This window comes from Brassica rapa, chromosome A09, assembly GCF_000309985.2.
Source record: "Brassica rapa cultivar Chiifu-401-42 chromosome A09, CAAS_Brap_v3.01, whole genome shotgun sequence".
NCBI lineage: Eukaryota > Viridiplantae > Streptophyta > Magnoliopsida > Brassicales > Brassicaceae > Brassica > Brassica rapa.
This window is the reverse complement of record NC_024803.2, coordinates 9,364,214-9,384,987: the sequence shown is the minus strand read 5'-3', so window position 1 is coordinate 9,384,987 and position 20,774 is coordinate 9,364,214. Positions and strand designations below refer to the sequence as shown.

Sequence of the window (20,774 nt, the reverse complement as noted above, 5' to 3'; positions counted from 1 at the left end):
GAATTGGATCAGAAGTAAATTCTAGGGTCCATGAAAAAAACCAAGGAAAATGAAATTTTGAGTGGAAGAGGGCTAGTGGGGGAAATTTCTTTTCTTCTTCAGACGGAATGAAATTTGTCTTGAAGATTTGGAATGATTTTTGGATATTGGGTTTAAATATTTCTGTGACAGAACCAAAGTAGTTCCACCATGGTATGAACCAATAGGGAGATTTGGATAAGTTACAGGTGGTGTCAAAGAAGATCAACCACGTGTGTTTGTGTTTAGGAGATTGGATCAAAAAGGAATTGTACCATGCTTGGCAATAATCCCAATAGTTAAAGGGGACATTGTAACAAGAGAGATTTTTAAGATCTTCTGGAAAATTTAGATTGTCGTTAAGATCATATTCCCAATCACATGGCGCAATGATTTTATGGATTTTGAATGTGGAACAAGCAGCATCAGTGTGGTTTTTGTTTAGATAAAAATGTTTGAAGGACACTGAATTTGTAATTTCTAAAATGGTTTGAAAGAATAACACAGTTTTATCTGTATTATGTGGTTTAAAGAAATTGTTTTTGTCAAAATATTTTTCGATTGTTAAAAACGGATCATTGTTCACAAAAAATCCCTTTTCGATATTTATAATATTTTGGTATGTGTGTTTTTCAAAATACTCCGATGGAGTGGTTTGGAAAATCTACTTCAAAATAATTTGTGAATTATTTGAAGGTTTTGAAACAATTTTTGAGGTCTGATTATCTCTTGAAATCATTTTTGAAGGGACCTCGTTATTTTTTGAAATAGCTTGAGAAGGAAGGTTTTTGGAAGATTCTCCCGACTCTTGCTTTGAAAAACTAAGTTCAAAAGCTTTTTGCAATTGTAATATTTGATTCATGATAGCTTCTGGAGATTGGAGAGATTTTGGGGTGGTTGGTATTTCTTCCTTTTTAGCACTCTTTTTTGTTACTGAGATCCAGGGTTCTGTTTTTGGGTTAGTGTTTGTAGGTTCGGGTTTTTCTGAGATTGGTTCCAGGGAAATTCCCTTGCCTTTGTCAATCATCTTCTTCGGAGGCATTGTACCTGTTTTGGAGAAATTCTCTTGTCAAGAAATCTGGGACAAAGTTTGAATCTCCTTTTATAAATTCAATTTCAAAATCAAAAATACTCAAAATCGTTTGCCATCGCGCAAAAATTTGTTTTGATGCAAGATTTTTCACATCCTTTTGTAAAACATCCTTTGCACTTTTGCAATCAATTCTTAAAAGAAATTTTTTATTTAAAAGATCGCTTTGAAATTTCTGAATACACAAAACTATACTCAAGATTTCTTTTTTAATAGTAGAACTAGATTTTGACCCGCGTTTGAAAACGCGGGTTTGTTTTCGAAATTAACAATATTTTAACGAATTTCTATATAAGATAATGTATAAGTCTAAGCACATTTATCCAAAAGAACAAACTGAGCCATACCAAACTGAAGAAAAAAAAACTGAATGGATTTCATAAACCAAGTAGATCATATATTTATGGAACTGAAAATTTGAAACTGACCCAGTTCCCAACTTTGCTATTGAACCGAACCAAAAAACAAAATAATCCAACTGAAACCTAACCAAACTTTGTAAATACCTGAACAGTTTCTATATTTATAGAACCAAAACACCAAAAACTAAAATATTTGAATTGAAATCAAATGTTGAGGACTAATAGTGCATCACATTTAAATGGTGTGAAGAAAGTATACAAATTATTTAATTACTTTTAGTAGGGTACATACGTGGTTTATATATAGACAAATTAAGATATAAGTAATGGTTTTCAAGTCTCATTCGGACCTGCGGTCGAACCGGTAAACCCGATGGCTGTATATAATCCAGAATAGCTTACATTCTTCATGTAACATTCTATCAGAGATTCTATCAACCGATATGTTTCAACAAAATTTGAATTTAATAAAAAAATTATTAATTAAAAGCTGATTAACCCAAAAATTGCTATTAACCAGTGAACCGACACCGGTTGACTTGCTAAAAACCAAAAAAATCTTAATAGTATTTAAAAAAAATTAATTAAATTTCTCATATACTTTATAATAGTATATAAAATTGAATAAACTATTTGATTACTCATATAAAATGTAAATTTTATTTTTGTTATGCATTTGTATTAATGATCAATACTATTAAAATACATAGTATATATATCATCCATATAGTAATGTTAAAAGGGCGACTTATAATCAATCGACAACAATAGTTTTATAAACATTGAACAATGAACATAACTATTACTAATGTTTCATGATATACATATATATCAAATATGTAGGAAATGTTTTGCGGGGTAACTTTATAATTATTAAGATTCATGTTCACATGAGTATTTTACTATTTCTTAGTGTTACAATCAGTATATATTTAAAATGTGTCTAGGCCAATTTTTTTTATATGGTAAGTATAATAATATGGAAGAAAATGGATATATATATAGCAAGGTGGAAACCATCGACATATGATTAAAATTAATTTGATTTGATTTGCTTAGTTATAATTTTCGGTTGACTGCAGGAGAAAATATAGGGTATGAAGCACTGATTGATATTTTATAGTTAGTTTAACTTATTATATGGCCCAACAATTAATTAAGTAGGTGCAACAACCTTTTATATGTAGATTTTTTAGAACTTCTTCCCTTTTAATAGTATTGATAGTTCTTTTGGGTGTCGTTCCAGTGTGATGACGTAAATTGCACAATAGTTTCGCGACCATCTAGCTTCTTTTGTTTAAGAATATCCCCATATCCTATATCAGAAGCATATGTTTCTACGATTTTCTCTAAATCCGGATCTGCTATGTGCAGACATGGGATTTCTAAGACCTGTTTTTTAATCCCTTGAACTATATCAGTATGTTCTTTTGTCCAAGGAACTGGATTTTTCTTTAGACGATTGTGCAAAGGTTTAGCTATTCTATTAATATTAGGAAAGAAATCTAAAACATAATTGAGACTTCCAAGGAACCTTTGTAATTGAGTTTTATCAATAATTTTATCTGGGAATTTATTTGCAAATTCTAAAGATTTTTTAACAGGGGTTATCATACCTTATGATATGTAATGACCTAAAAATCTGATCTTTGTTTGAAATAGAGACATTTTTGTTTTGGAAACAACAAGACCATTTTTTATAGCAACGTAATAGAATGTTTTGAGATTTTTGAAATGTTCATCAATAGAATGTGAAAATATTAGTATATCATCAATGTAGACAATGCAAAATTTTGAATAATCAGAGAATATATCATTCATGATTCTTTGAAATTCAGAAGGTGCATTTTTTAAACCAAATGGCATTACATTCCATTGGTACTGACCAAAAGGGACCGTAAATGCTGTTTTTATAACGATCATTCTCAGATATCTGAATTTGCCGAAAACCTGATTTTAGATCAAACTTTGAGAATATGTGGGCAGAGTAAAGTCTTTGAAGTAAATCTTTTTTATTTGGTATTGGATATCTAATCCATTTCAAAGCAGTGTTTAAAGGTTTGTAATTAATTACTAATCTTGGGGTTCCTCTTTCAATTTCAGAGTTTTTATTTACATAAAAAGCAGCACAAGACCAAGGAGATCTTGATTTTGAAATTAGTCCTTTTTCTAGAAGATCCGAAATTTCTTTTCTACAATGTTTTTCTAATTCTGAGTTCATTTGAATTGGACGAGCTTTTGTGGGAATCTCTTTTTCAAGAAAATTTTCATCATAGGGTAAATCAACAATATGTTGTTTTCGATTCCAAAAAGCAGTTGGTAAATCTGAACAAATTTCTTTCTCAAATAATTTATTTAAGTTTGAAATTTTTTCTTTTGTCTCTTTTGAATTTAAGGTTTCTAAGGTCTTTTGAAGTAAAACTTCTGATTTTAAATGTTCCAGGTGGAAGTTTTTACAATGGATTAAAGAGTTTATAAAGTTTTCTTGTATAGAACAAGCTTTTATTAAGTTTAGACTTCGCTTTTTTGGTGTTTCGAGAAATTTAAAAGATAATTTTATATTTTGATTTTTGAATGAAATTTTATCATCCATAACTTTATAGGGTGTGATCAAATTAATAAATGGTGTTCCTAAAATAACATTTTGATATATATCATCCGTGAGAACGAATGCAGTTTTAATAAGAATATTTTCTTTTAATATTGAAGCTTCTGCTTTAGATGTTATACGAAGTTTAGAGTTATTTGCAGCAGATAGTTTTTCTTTAGTTTCTAGATGAAAACATTTTGGAACAAGCCCAGACTTGATGTAGTTAAGATCTGCACCAGTGTCGAACAAAGCAATTGTGTCAATTTTGTAATTTTCAGAAAAAACAATGGTGACTCTAATTTTATATTTTCGAGAAGTTATTTCTCGTAGAACGAAAAGGAAATCATTAGGGGCCATATCTAGAGATTGAATTTGTTCTTTGAGATTTTCATCTTGATTATTTAGGCAATCATTTTCTTGTTCTTCCGAACTAGAATCATGAGGATCTTTGATGGAAGATATGATCGAGTGAAAATATTCAGAATCTTGTCTTTGTTTTTATTTGAGGATTTTTAGATTATTTTTTACTTCTTTGATTTCAATCCTAAGATCTTGTATTGTTGTTTTCGAGGTGTCTTTCTTTCTTTTGTTGAGAATAGTGGTGAGATCATAAGAGGATTTGGAGGAACTTGGACCATGAGATTTTGGGGAATTATCTATGTTTTTATCATCTTTTTTGTTTAAAGAGGAAATAATTTTCTCAAGAAATTTCGGTTTTAGGCTTGGATCAGAAATGGAATTTAATATTTCAAGTTGTAATTCTTGATCTTTAGTGAGGACATAGATATTTTTTTCATTTGACTCTGAACTAGATGATGAACTATTTAGTTCATCAACCGAAGGACCTTTTCAGAAGCCACGGCTGAGTCAGAGTCATATGACGAAGAGGAATCATTTAGTAAAAGGTTAGCTTATTTTATTTGAAATTTCTTCTCCGAGGTTTAATTCCTGGATTTTATGATTAAAACGGCAAAAATTTGAAGTGTGACCTCTCTTATTGCATTTGAAGCATGTAAGATCTTTATAGAAAGGTTTTTCCTTTGAAGGGAATTTGTTTTAGGGTTTTTTCCAAGAATTTTCACGACTTCTAAAACCTTTATAGTTTCTAGAATGTTTTCTAGGCTTATTTTTAGAGTAGTAGTTTTTGTTGCAATCTCCTACACAAGATTTACTACCTTGATTGGGGTCTATTTCAAATTGTTTACAAAATGATCCTAATTCTACTTTCGTTCTTTTGAGTTCCCATTTAAGATGTTTCTGGAGTTTCAGGTCTTGGCATATCCTAAGACCTTCTTGTTGAACAATACTGACCAACTCTCCATAAGTGAAATCATCATAATCTATTATTTGGGTTCCCATGGAATCTCTAATTTTGTTTCTAACTTTGTCTCATAAGAGAGTAGGAAGGCCAGCTAGGAATTTTTCTTTCCAAAAAGGTTGGTTAGAATCCTGACGGAGTAAGACTCTAGTAAGAAATGTGTTTTTGTACCATTGGAAATCACTTAGTTTTTTGCATTTAAGGTCTGAAAGGAGTTCAGCATTTTTATCTCTAAGGACCGAGGGGTCTCCTATAAAATGCAAGGTTATGGCTATGACTAAAGTAGCAACAGCATCTTGTTGAGGATTTCCGAGAATATCTAGGATTGGTACATTATCTTCATCCGTTTTAATTGAATCTAGGATTTCTGTTCGTTGCTGATTGGTTAGGTAATTATCCCACCATCTTTTTAGCTGTCCCGAAAAGCCAGCTATTAGGAGTTCAGCTACGGTTTTATCCTCATTTCCTATTTGGGTTCTATAAGAATTTGCGGCCATTGTCATTTTTTGGAGGAAACTTAAAATGTTATATTCAGATATACCATCAATATTCCAGTCATAGACTGATGATGAGTTAAATCGAGATTGCTCTATTGGTTGGATTTGTCCTAGATCAGGGGCTGAGATTAATTGACGATCTTGATGGTTTTGCCAATCAAGACGGTTTATTTTTGGGACATAATTTTGATCAGAACATTCACTAATGTCTGAATCATTTGCTAGAGTGTTTATTTGGATTCTGGATGTAGGAGTATCAGGGATATCAGAAATATGTGGCATGCTACTATCTCCTATTTCAGCTTTACTTAATTGACTTTGGAGGGAACGAATGAATTCAAGGTTTGTGTCTTGGTAAGTTTTGACACTTGAATTGGAAATTTGGAAAGGTTTAAACATGGGACTTTTGTTTTTCTTTTCAGAAGGAGACTCCATTGGAATGGGGTTTTGATTTTGGATTGATTTTTCAATCCTATCAAGTTGTTTGCTTATTGTACCAAGATTAGTGTTTGAAAAATTGTTTTGAACAATGATATTTTTTATATTAGCTTTATCATCTTCTTGGGGTCGTTTAAAAGGAATTGCTTCAATTGGGGTTCCTAACCAATCTAGCTTTATCCCTTGGGGAGGAGGATGATTGGAGCGAATAATTTTACCATTAGCAAGTGTTTCCTATTCAGGAGTTTTATTGCGATTGGTAATTGGATTCACTGTTTTAGAGAAAGGAAATTTTATATTGTTCTTAGAAGCATAATCTTCAAACCAATTAAAAAATAAAATTTGTACCTTATGTGTTTGAAGATAATTATAAAATTCATTCTGAATGTTATTTCTTTCTTTTAAAAAGTTCTTGAAGAACCAAAGCCTTTTTTGACTATTATTTTTAGAGTAAAAATCATCTCTTAAAAACTCTTTGTCAATTGAAAATTCTTTTTCTAAAACATTTAATTTATTTAACATGTTATCTGTAATGGCTGAAAAAGTTGGACTTGTTGGCTCAGATTTTGTAATAAATTTATTTTGTGAAAGATCGTTTTCCGCAGAGTAAACCGGTTTTGAAATCTGTGACTGAAAATTAACATTTCTTAAAACAGAATTTGGAATATCCGAGGTTGAAAAACGGGGACGGAATTTCATACTCTTTTCTTCTCTAGGAAAATCATGACCTAATTGTGAGACTCTTCCTAAATCAATAGTTTCTGGATTAGAAGAAGATTCACACATGTTAGAAGAAGATCCACACAAATATTCATCAATCCTATCTTGGTTATTTCTGATAAAAGACAGTTTTACTTTTCCATCACGATATTGCTCAATATGTTTTAAACGTGTATTTGGTTCTATAGATTCTTGGGGTGCAGGAAGTTTTGGTTGGACCGCTCCTTTAAGGACCCATTCGTCTGGAAGATTTATAACTTTCCATTGGATGGATCTCGGGATAACGGAGTTGGATCTTGAAAGATCAGTTTGAAGCAACAGGGTCTCCCTTTTTTTTTCTGGAAAGTTTTACCTTTGAAGAAAATGCACTAGTCATAGCTTTGTAATGAACTCTAAAGATCAATGCAATTGGAATTGATCCTTCAATCATTTCATAGTTGTGGGTTTTAACTTGTAACACCAAAGATTTTAAGATATTTTTGTCATTTAGAGAAACAGTAAAGTTTGGATAGCAATCAAATGAAATTGGTCCAGTACATAAACTAGATTCAACCGAGCTTAACAAAGAATCTTCAAATACTTTAAATCGTGTGTCTCTTAAAATAGCTAAAATTGAAGTATTTAACCCTTCATATTAATATATATATATATGTATATATGTATATATATATATATATATCATTTAATTAAACTACATATCATATAAAATACGAACTATATATTGATATTTACATTTAGGCATGGGCATTTCAGGTTTCGATTCGGTTAGGGTATTTCGGGTATCGGGTAGGGGGTTAGATGATTCATTTATTACTTGACATATTTTTGGTTCGGTTCGGTTCGGATAGTAAAACTAGAAACTGAAAATACCCGAAAAAACCGGTTCTCATTTGGTTTCGGTTCCAGCTCGGGTAATTCGGGTAAAATATCAGTTATTTAGGGTAAAATATTAAAAAAAAAAATTAAGATGATTTAGATTAAAAAAATTAGATATTTCAGAATACTTTGGATATTTTGGATAATACTATCCGGATAGTTTCGGATTTCGGATATTTTTGGATAGTTCAGATACTTTATAATAATTTAATTATTTTCAAATATTTTTTGGTAATTTTAATAGATTTTTAAATTATAAGTATATATTTAGCTATGTTATATGTATATATAATTAATAGTGTTATATATCTGGGTACCCATTTGGTTCTCGCTTCGGTTCCGGTTTGGTTTGGATGTAGAAATATAGGAACAATTCGAATATTTAAAAGTCTTGGTCCGGTTTTTCAGGTAATTAAGGTTCCGTTTTTTTTCCCAGGCCTATTTGCACTCAACAAATATTGAGAACTTAACTAATATTTTAATTTTTAAATTTGCATTCAATTAAAAATGATTATAAATTACTAAAACTCTTAGACATCTCAAATTAAATTTTTTATTAATGGTTTAAATTTTTGTGATAAGATAACAATAATCATAAAACCATATGATTAAAATTTTCATCTAATAAACAGCTTTACTAAAAATATATTTTATATCTATGTTTATCATTTAAATTTAATTATATAATATACAATGGATAAAATTAATTACCATAAAATGACCGTTAATAAACAAGAGTGATTGTTTGATTTATATCCGTAAACCAATTTAATTATATAGGTAATATTACCGATTTCTCAATATTTTAATATATATTAATTATTTTATTATTTCATAATATGTAGAAAACATAAAATAAATAAAAATATATAAATATTTGTATATAAAATATTTATTCCGCGCGGATCTTAACCTAGTATATATATATAATATATAAGAGTCTTTTATGTTCAGATTAGGGTTGTGAGTAAAATATGGAGCACCGAAAGAAGGCAAAAACAGACGACTACGGAAAAAGAACACAATCGCTTCCTACCGACCTAATCACTGAGATACTATTAAGGCTGCCTGAGAAATCTGTTGCAAGGTTTAGTTGTGTGTCTAAGCTTTGGTCATCAATCACCACCGATCCATCTTTCATCAGCTCGTTCGAAACTCGTTCCTCACGGCAGCGCCTTCTACTTTGTTTACAAAAAGGTGGGGAGTTGTTTGTTTCCTCGATTCCACAGCATACTCAGAACTCAAACATGTCGTACTCTTCTTCTCTGTCGTTTGATCATCATCATATGACGAAATTCAAAGCTAGCTCCTCATCAACAGAGTCTGTCCATGGCTTGATCTGCTTTGAATCAGAAAACCCGATAGTTTGGAACCCTAGCACAAGACAGTTCGTAACTTTACCAACTATACCAAAACCCTGCAAGTCCTGGAAGGAAACAATACTGTTTTTAGGATATGATCCCATTGAAGGTAAACACAAAGTAGTGTGCATTCCAGATGGAAAGACTTGTTATGTGTGCCGAGTTTATACATTAGGATCAGTTCAAGAATCATGGAGAACAGTCAAGATTAACCATAAGCATCGTTCTAGCTGGGATACAGTTGGGCGATGCATTAACGGTGTGATATACTATCTAACCTTTCCTTGCCAGGGCGATGATTATATTGTAATGAGCTTTGATGTCAGATCTGAAAAGTTCAATATGATAAAACTACCATCGGGATTTTGTGGGCATTTCCTGGTAAATTATAAGGGAAGGTTAGCTTGTTTTAATAGATATGACCATAGTAGATTCTGGATTTTGGAGGATGCTCAGAAACACAAGTGGTCGAGTCAAGACATTCTTTCACCGTTTGGTGACTGTGGTATGGAAACTGATTTTAACCTAACAGGTTTCACTCATGCTGGCGAGTTTATTTATGTACCAAACACGTTTAGGCATTTGTTTTATACTTTATTATATGATCCGGTAAGAAACAGCTGGAGAAGATTTGAATTTAAAGAAATGGCAGGTGACAAATCTGTCAGTAATGGCCTTGTACGTGAGTATCGGCTCCATGCTTTCCCGAACCACATTGATAGTCAAATATCTTTGTAACAATTTGCTGCTGGTTTTCTTTTCCCTTTGGATGATACTCTTATGCAACTTTATAAATTTTTTAATATTTTTTTTTTCAGTCTTTACTTCTATTATATATGTCCTTCATTACCAGTTCTTTGTAATTTAAGTGTATAAAACATGAACTGCACACACGGGAATACGACGATTACAGCTTTAGTTGCAATAATCAAATCCTTTTGGTCACCTACCTCATATTTGAATCTAACATGATAAGTATATAGCCGAAACATTTTCAAATTCTTCTGCCATTTTGTATCCCAACAACCAGCATAAAATGTTATATCAGACGTTGAAGGGTTCGTACGGTTTATACTAAATGTTAACATATTTCCACTAAAAGCTTTCAGAAAGTATATGTTGTTTACCAATCCGCAGGTGATAGCTTACGTGTTACCTTTAAACTTTGACCAAACCACCTAGTTATGAGTATGGAGAAGAGAAGCTTTAAAACTTAGGCCAAACCAAATGCTTCATTGTGTTTTTTTTTTTTTTTTGACAACACCTCATTGTGTTATGAATAGAATATCCTAGATATTTTTGTTTCCCAAACCTTACTTATTTTTTAAGTTAAGACTTTATCTCCAAATTATTGTATTCATATATAAATGATTCATTACTCATAGAATAAAACATACCGATTCATTTTTCTATTCTTCTTATTTTTTTTTTTGTTTTACTGTTATAGCCATAAAAAAGGTCAATGGTATACGATGGTTTCCCTTGGACCAGGACTGTTGTGTGTCAATCCCAAAGAGCACGCCCAAATCATGATGTTCCTTCACAAAATTAAAATGAAATGAATTTACTAATCACTGATTTTTGTATGCAATATTAATCGTATGTATTGGTTATTGAGGAAAATATAGTCTGTTGTTCTTTTCACACAAACATTTTATCAAAAATAAAGTATAATTAATATTCTCAACAAAAGAGATGAACTTGTATAATTTATTCATGTAATCATAATAAAACTCGTAATACATAATATGTCTCTCCTAGCTAACTGCAAATGCAAATACATGTGATGGTCGAAAAAACTCAAATTCGGTATATTAAATCTGACAAATATAGTTTGAGCCTTGAGGTTTGAATCCAAATACATGTATAAATTGCCCTGCAAAATGGTCAAAAGTATTACTTATATGATATGTGATCTTTCAAATTATGTTTAAGATATTGTCTTTTCTAATAGCTAATGACTTCGAGGAAAAAATGATGTTACATTTTATATATTGTCTTTTCTGCCTCCCTTGAATTAAACATAATAATTAAAAATTCCTTATGACAAAGCATGCTTTTGTTTTGTTTTGGACAAAGCATGATTTTGTTATTTTCCTGTTTCGGCGGCTTGTATCCCTCTCTCTATATGTATATTCTCGATCCAACATGTCATAAGCACAGAAAATTTTACAACTTCTTTGAGGTTTTTTAAGCCATGCATCTTTACTTATCTTTCACACTCATTTACATACATAATATTATCTGGGTTTCCCTCTCTCAAGCTTCTTGCAAGTTGTTTCTCATCAACAACAATTGAAATGTGGTAAGTCCAACCAAAATAAACTCAGTTGGTAAATTAGTTATGAATATTTTGGGTAAAATTTATAAGAATGTGTAATTAATTCAAATTAAACTCAGTGTGGCTTATATATATTTCATAAGTTAGAAATGTCTATCTCAAATACGTTCTTGTGCGCTTTTTATTTTCTTTTCTAATTAAGGAAATGGGTTGGCAATGTCGAATAAATTGAAAGACTTAACTATCTCTTTGATTTGGCTTTGTAATGCACATGTAACTAGTAATCCAATTGTGAATAGATAGGAGTATCAAAACTTTTCTAATATTCTTTCTGGATTCACATCATTATTATAGTCTCAAGTTTATTAATTTATAGAGTTTTTTCTTTAGTTATCCTTTCCTCAAGGACTGGTTTCACATTTAAACCATTACTCATATGGTTATTATACAAATTTAAGGATGGATATACATTCATGATCCATACAAACATAGATAAAATATAGATGCATATATATATGCCTGCATACATATATTCACGCGTGCATATATCATATACATATAATACAATACTGAAGCAAGAATCATCGAGAGAAAATACCATATTATTTAGGTTTTTATTATGTACAAAACCTCTATAAATCGGGGAAATAACTCCATGTTATTTCTCCTTCCAACTTATTTTTAACCGGTCTCCACCATCATCATCTTCACAGCACTAGTGTGCATGTATATTTCACGTGTATTCATCTTGCATCTTCTTATTTTTGATCACTATTTCCAGAGATCAATCTGACAACTCGAAGAATCAAACCCAGCATGAGCATTTGCATGCTCTTCTCCCATATCGACAACCCTTTCCGAATCATTCTCCAGCAGATTCATTCCCTGATGCACTTGATAATCAGTGTTTCTTGCGTCCATCTTGTTGTTATTTTGATGAGCAGAAGCAGAAGCTGCGGCTGCAACTTCCTCGCTTAGCTGTGAAGCAACGAACTTATCAAGAACTCTCCAATCCGTACTCACTTGGTCACCTTGATCGTAACAAACAGATCTAAAACTTTGACTCCCTTGTTGCAGGTGTTCCTCATGAGTGAGATTTGATGATTGCTGCAAGTCACCAATATTTCTTGTGTTATTACCATTGTTGCTTGATCCATAAGGTAGCGAGTTGCAATTACTGTTAGGGCTCTCAAGCTGAGGAAGCTGGAGGAAAATAGATTCATGAAGATGATGATTTTGTTGTTCATGTTGTACCATGTGATTGTAATGTAGCTCCAGCTCTTGCTTGCACTGCAAGTTAGGGTTGTTGTTGAGTGTATAAGCTGAAGACGCATCGAGGCCATAAGGCAATGTCTGCTGGTGATTGTGGTGGTTATAATGATGATGATTGTGAAGAGTCCTACTTGGGGGATTGGAATCGAGCTCGGAGGCCATGAAAGAGAGCTGGTCGTCGAACCAATGAGAAGGCGAAGAATCGTAATCGCCCATTTTCCTCATTGTTGCCGCCAATCTCTTCTTGAAAACCCTACACACTGCCCAGCCTTCTTCCTGCACATAAATATCACATGTACATCTCCTCAAATATAGTCACTTGTTCATATGTGATTAGATATTTTTCCGGAAAGTTAACAATGCCATGTTAATTAATGTGCGAACATGACATGCCATGTTAATTGTAGTGAAGAATGAAATATGAATTTGGATGTGGTGACAAATTTAGTAAAAATTTAATATGTAAGTTATGTGTATGATTGTAAACTTTAGTACACTTTGGATCAAAGAGGGAACATTAATGGTTCTCATTTGTTATAACATATATATATATGTAAGATGTGTACTTTTATGAAAGTTTAGCAATAGACTTTGGATATATTGCATCGGACATAGAAGTTATGTGTGTGTATTAACGTGATCACTGATCATATACGTTTTAAGAAACGTAGTCAAGAGAGATCAAACATTTGGGGCATTTTTTTTTCTTGTACAATTAAACTAGATATGATTTGAAAATGTGCTTGGATCAATATATATACCTGAGGGGTTCCATTTTCATTTGTTTCTAATCGATACTCGTGCATGATCCAATCCGATTTCTGTCCATTTGGGGCTCTTCCTTTGTAAAACACGAGTGTCTTCCTCATACCGATAAGACCATGTCTTAAATATATAGACTTGTCTCTTCCAGTGGCTTTCCAGAATCCTGCTTTTGTCGCTCTATTGGTTCGAGTTCCCGTGGGATACTTCTTGTCTTTATGGCTAAAGAAGTACCATTCACTTTGCTCTTCGTTTCCTATTTTGCATAACTCTATAGTTTTACAAAGAAAAATCACAATTTAGCCTTCCTATAAATTAACACAAGGATCATTAAAGAGAAATGACATGATTTTCGGGCCAAACCTTGAAGATCCCATGGCTCAATCTTGTAGAGATCAACGTCTTTGATGAAATCGATTTCTATTCTCTTTGATGCAACCTTTTTCCTTAGGTAGTAGTCTACAAGTTCTTCATCGGTTGGATGAAATCTGAATCCAGGAGGTACATGTGAAAAGGAATTCATCCTTTAATTTTTATTTTCGATCTCGGTAGGTATTGAGATTAACCTGCTTATGATATGAGAACATTGACTGTTCAATTTTCCATCAATGAAAGTTAAATTTAAGAATTGCTATAGAACGCTTTAATATATGATCTATTGGTAGATCGTTTCAACTAACTTTCTCAGAAACTAACTAGGGTTTATCGCTCCATCGGACTTATAGACTATGATAAACAATATAACTTAAACATATGTGATCTAGTGATAGATCGTCTCAACTAATTTTTCCAGAAACAAATTAGGTTATGGCTCGGACTTATAGATATATGGTAAACAATATATAATACAACATAGCTCTCTCTTTTCAATAGAGAAAAAGTCCAATCCCCTTCTCAAGGAGACTGCCCTTAGGACTCAAGTGAAGTCATTTAACAGCAGATAGACACAACACAACACATGAACATTATATATAGTATATTACACATCCATTTGTGTACAGGATTTTCCAGCTATTATATTGTGATTATTACAAGTTTGTGTCTTTATATCTTTGTGGAAACAAAAAAAAAACTTTATATATACATCTTTAAAAAGATGGAAAATACAAATATCCGATTAAGCCCATCAAACAAGATTAGATTAAGCTCATCCGTGCGTGTTTTGATTTGTTTTTATAAATTATTTAATGATATTTCTAAATATATACGTTATTTGGATATTTTTAGGTTTTTACACATCAGAGGTGAACCTACTCAGATCTAGAAGGATCCGACTCGAAACCACAAATATTTATAATACCCGAATGGAGTCTAATTTCAAAATCTTAAAAACCGATACCCGAAAGAAACAACCCGTATCCGAACGGGTATCCAAATATCCATGCATAACTGATTTTGTAAACAAATTTAAAAACTCTTTGTTAACCGTTTTGAATTTTTATCACAAATGTAGCAATTTTATTCAAACATGTCGAATTATTATGGTTTACATTTAAAATAAATGTTGTCAAATTATTATGAAAAAAAATTAATGAAACAGTTAAGAAGAGTAAAAAATGAATTAAATTTTTTAATAAAACACTTAAAAATAAGTAAGTTCTACTTTAGACTTTGTAATAAATGCTGTCGAATTATTTAGAAAATATAACAAATGAAATGGTTATAAATAGTTAAAAAATTAAAAACCCATTAAAATAGCTAAGTATTGTTTTATACTTCAATTTTGATAGAATCGTTAATCAATAGTTTCTTATGAACATATGATAGTTGTCAAAGAAAAAGAAATCATATGGTAATAGACTGAAGAAATTATCCAGTCTTAAAATTCATGTGAAGAAAGTTCATATATGAACTTATTGGTATTTCTACGCTGATCATCTCATAAAAAATATTTTTTTCACTGTTAACGATCTTAGGGAATATATATTTTAGTTAAAAAAAACGATCTTAGGGAAAAATCATCTGCTTTCATGTATTTTGCTTAGCTTGTAACAACGGCAACATTGAGTAGGATGAGAGGACAGTAAATGATGATCATCATCGTAATCATGATAATGGTTAAAAAAGGTAACAAGTTTCAAGAGAAAAAGTTAAATATATGTGGAAATATCTGACAAGAAAACCCAAGACCTAGAGACAGAGAGATGATCAAAGATGGAGTAAAACCTTCAAAGAAAGTTAGGCTCTATACCTTAGCAAGCTCGAATACAGCCAGATTCAACTCAAACCTTTAAAAAGATCCGAGTGTGAGTTAGATTCTACTGAATCTTCCTCTTGTACTAGCAAAGATCGACCACTTCATGAAATACACTATAAAGTTAGAGCTAGAGAGAGATAGAGAGGGAGATAGCTAACCCTAAAGGAGAGGTTGTGCAAATGGAGAAGATTTGACAGTTATCATCGGGAATAGCCACCGGAAAGAGATCGAATCCCAAGAGAAAGTTAAGAAAGAGAGAGAAGATAGGAAAAGAGAAAAGAGAGTAAGGTTAAATAAAGAAAATCAGATGATGATGAAGAAGGAGGAGAAAGAGAGCAAGAATAAAAAGTAGACAACCGTGTCCTAATAATCTATACTTTTATCTCTCTCTCTCTATGTCATCAATCATAGTCTCTCAGTGTCCTTTAACCTCAACCAAGATGATACTTTTATGCAAAAGCTTCGGAGAAATGAAAGGCGGATAAGAGGGCTCAAGCAAGATTTTGAGAGAGAGGGATGGATGTCAACCTCTATTACCATCCACCAGCTCTTGATGGAGACCGTCTAAAGTGTAAAGAAAAAACTATTTCTTGACGAACATTAACTCTTTTATCACAAACACAGCATATCGTGGTGTATGCCGTTCATTAAATCTAGTCTAGAGTTATAATCTTGGCCGATAATTCATGTATATGTTAGTCCAATAAAAATATCAGAAGTTCTATGGTTTCTAACATATGTTACTGATTTCAACTTTTATGATAACCATGGATAGAGAAATACCCTACAATATCACTAAAACTCTTTTGTTCTAAAAGTAGCACATAAAAAGAAAAGAAAAGAAAAAAGAAAAAAATATTAATAAATAAAATTAAAAATTAATATATATTTGGAAGTTTTAATGATTAATGTTTCATAATTAGGAGGTGAGATGGGGGTTTAAGGTTAAGAGTAATTTAGTTATTTTAACCTTTAATTAATGCTATTTTGAGGATTTTTCTCCTCTTGTGCTATTTTTATTATAATTTGTATGTGTACCTAAGGCATTGCCCCCAATGGATATTGTATATACACGTAATGTAACCGTTCTAACCCCCAATTATTTACTCTTTGGATTTTCTAAACCTAATGAATGTTTGGGGAATGTAGCTAGGCAGCTAGCTCGATATTTCATTTTCAAAATATTATTTTGAAATAAAGAAAATATTCATTGGTTACAATTTTGTTCATCATATGAATTGTATATGTGGATATCATCTCTGAGCTGAACTTTTAAATTGTACACCACGTTATATAAACTGATGCTACCCATACTATACAGATTAAAAGTATGAACAATCTAATACCAAATCTTTTGTATTAATTAAATTATATATAATGTTAAAACATTTGAATAATGTATGTAATAAAGGAAAAAAATTAAAGTTATACATAAAAAAACTGTCTAGAAGAATCAATACTATTAAAAGGTAAGGAGTGTTAAAAAAATCTACATATAAAAGTTGTTTGGACCTTTTTATTTAACTCATTATTTTTTGGTCTTACCTTAAATTTAGACTAACAATATGTTACCATATATTTCTCTAACAATAATTTATTCAATTCCTTTATTTATTTAAATCTCACTCTTAAATCCTAATTATTACTATTACTATATTTACCATTTTGATTTTTAATCGTAAAAACATTGAAATTAATGTTTTATATTATCACTTTTATCATATAATATATGATTTAAAGCAAGAGAAGTTATACGACATATATGTGTACATTTTAACTTTTCCTTTCCGCTATAATAAAGTAATCATATCATATATAAACTTTTTCACTAAAATCTCATATCATATACTAAACTTTCAACCGTCTATCGTTTGATAGATATTCTCATATTTAAAAATGAGTTTTCTGAATATTCATGTTACCTTCAAAATGTAGAAATTCATTGGTTATGTTAAAGCTAACCCGACTTCACGATATCAGTATTGATTATTCACGATTTTGAAAATTATTGGTTTAGATATTATACTTTTATATACTTTTCACTTAAAAATGAATCAAAACTAGTTTTTAAAAATCTTATATAAAAAGTTTTTGGAGTCATGTATAACTATTTATTATTTTTTTGGTGATATCATTAATCATTCTAACCATACAATATTTTAAATATTTTTAACATATCCTAATATTATTCCTTATGATACTTTTTCTAAGAAAAATATTTCATCAACCATGTTTTTGTACAATAATGTACTTGAAACTCCAAACAAATACCTATAAAATTCAAATACCTAAAAATTCAAAATTCAAAATCTGATATGATGAACTGAAAAATATCCAAAATTTTATTCAAATAACCAATTTTTTTAATTTGAAAATTTATCTGAAATAAAAAAAATATAATCGTAAACCAAAAACTTAGAAAAATATCCATAATACCGAAACATATTCGAAATATCCAAATATACCTAATAAACTTAACGTATTTATGATCGGGTCTAGGGTAGGACCCGGACTCAAACAAAGACCTGCGGGTCCAAAAAAAAACCAATATATAGGTTATCTTCTCTGGCCTGACTAAACCTATATTTACGGGTCGGTTCGTTTTTTATTTTGATCCGGATATAATTCTCATACCTAAAAGAAACTTACATAAAAGTGTACATATAAAATCTCAAATAATCTAATTCATAGATTATATAACTGTTAAAAATTATATTTTTTGATATAATAAGACTTTGTATTATAATATAATCCAATAAACCCGCGCTTTCCAAGCGCGGATCAAAATCTAGTTGCTAGTTATTAGAGTATCTCCAACTTATTGTTATATTCGCCTTTAAATGCTATAATAAAAGAAAACATGTTCTATTTCATATCTATTTATTTTTTTAAAATAGAAATTGCTATTTTTCATCTATCTATAGAAGAAAAAATAACATTAATTTATTATAGAGTCATACTTTATTATTTTCAAGACAGTCTTTTAACTTTGAAACTTTTACAATTATAACTAATACATCTATTTTATAGGGAAATACAGTTTATATAAAATTAGAATCACACTTTTTATTTACCTAATAATATTTTAAGGAAATTTTGGTTTAAAAATCAGAATTTTATGAAAATATTGTAAATAATAAAATTAAATAGGGTTAATTTTCAATTTTCATAAATAAAAGGTACATGTTGTAAAGTAAAAAGAAAATATTTTACGAGAATACTATTTTTTAAAGTCAAAAATAGAGGAATATACATTGAGAGAAACACATCTCTAGTTTAGAATTGCTTTAATTTACAAATAAAAATAGCGAAATACATTGGTGATGGTCTTACAAATGATTACCCAAGATGCGGCAACTGAAAACACAATTAACAGTCTCAAAAACAACTTGACAACAAAATATATCTTAAAATCCACGATAAAGAAACTGTTTAAAATCATGAAAAATATAGCATGCCATCCAAGAGTTTCATGTATTGTCCAGGACCTTCTGATCGGGTGGTAAGGGGTTAGGCTTGAGATGTCAACACATTTCAGGTTTAGTTTACTTACTGCGTGAAACTAATTCACAATTATTCTGAATATCCACATGGATATGGATTTTTGCTTTTAGCCCATTTAAATACCCAAGGAAATAATCTATCTATGGGCTGCATTTTTTTTTTGGATTAGTCTGGATCTTTCAATAGGTCCGGCATAGTCCCAGGTTAATTAAAAAAAATTCATGTTTCAAATTTTCGACCAGACGTCTCAGAAACATTTTCGACCAGACGTCTCTAGCCCATGTTTTGTTTCTTTCAGCTTTCTCACATATCGCATATTTGACGAGTAAATTTCACGACGCCACAAGTTTACTTCCAGTGGCAGTAACAATAAGATCCTTTACTTTCAGCGTCGCAGAGATATATATATATATTTTTTGGTGTAAGTCGCAGAGATATTTATTTGTGAAATTCAAACAAAAGGTTCGAAAGACTTCAAAAGTCTTTCTTTATGCAAATTCAAAAGGCACTTTCAAAATATGTATGGTCATATCCAGAGCCGGGCTTGAACCAAGTTTCACGAAACATTCGTATAGGGCCCCCACCTGTTGGGGCCCCCAATTCCAATTTGTTTCCTTTATAGGTATGTATTGTTAATTTATGTAATCTTAGATGCAAGTTTTGGTCTGTAGTGTACAAAATAAAATATATGTGGGTGATTAACAGTAGCACGTAAGTCATCCGACTCTCTCTACATTATTTTTTATTTAAATGATTGTAAATGTTACAAAAATTTTAAATAAGTAAAAAACATCATTTTTAACTCATCCAAGGAAACTTACGAAACTGTCTTTTCAACTTCTTCAAAAGTAAGTTCATAAGAAAACCTCAAAGATTTTTTTCTTTTGACTCTTAGTTAAAATCAGAATTTATTTTCGTTTAATAAATTTTATATTGTTTATTCATCTGTATTTTGAAGATAAATTATGTTTAAATTATTCATTTTTTCTCTTATTCATGTTGCTCTTTATTATCAAAATTACTATAAATTCATCTTTATTTTTTGAATAGGGCCCCGAAAATTTCAGGTCCGGCTCTGGTCATATCTATGCATTTTGTATTCATATGATCATTTCCAACGATAGTAAATGTGGAGATTACCTTAATTATTGTCAAAGTGCGTGTATCTTCTTCAAGACTACCCAATTATATATATATATCCAATGAAATCACTAAGTAATATATACATATGATACTTTTCAAAGGTAATTATTGTACTCTATGGATATTACTTTTATTATATTCACATGTTCATTCTATTAGAACATCCTTTGGCAAATAAAAAATTATATTAGATGGACGTATACCAGCTAGCGTCCGTTTTGGTTCGATTCATTTGATAAACACAATCTTGAGAAGAAAACACAATCTGAATTTGACAAATTTGTATGCATTTTAATATGCTGCGAGTCGACCAGTAATAGTGTATTTTGGGGCTAACATTTGGAA

At 30.7% G+C, this 20,774-nt stretch overlaps 2 protein-coding genes across 3 annotated transcripts; one reads left to right on the top strand and one right to left on the bottom strand.

Moving 5' to 3' along the window:
* Positions 1 to 8,827: 8,827 nt before the first annotated feature.
* LOC103838375 (putative F-box protein At1g47790) lies at positions 8,828 to 12,115 on the top strand. Its single transcript, XM_009114810.3, has one exon. It carries the CDS (start codon positions 8,884 to 8,886, stop codon positions 10,006 to 10,008), a length of 1,125 nt encoding a protein of 374 aa, XP_009113058.1. The 5' UTR covers positions 8,828 to 8,883; the 3' UTR covers positions 10,009 to 12,115.
* LOC103838374 (NAC domain-containing protein 26) lies at positions 10,511 to 17,338 on the bottom strand. 2 transcript variants are annotated; one of them, XM_009114809.3, is made up of 4 exons: positions 15,777 to 17,338; positions 13,949 to 14,151; positions 13,585 to 13,856; positions 10,511 to 13,099 (listed from the first exon to the last, which is right to left on the bottom strand). In XM_009114809.3, the coding sequence occupies exons 2-4, from the start codon at positions 14,106 to 14,108 to the stop codon at positions 12,323 to 12,325; spliced, it is 1,209 nt and encodes a 402-aa protein (XP_009113057.1). In that variant the 5' UTR covers positions 14,109 to 14,151; positions 15,777 to 17,338; the 3' UTR covers positions 10,511 to 12,322. The 2 variants fall into 2 exon arrangements, with proteins under 2 accessions (XP_009113057.1, XP_009113056.1); XM_009114808.3 differs by having other exon boundaries at positions 15,941 to 17,338.
* Positions 17,339 to 20,774: the final 3,436 nt, after the last annotated feature.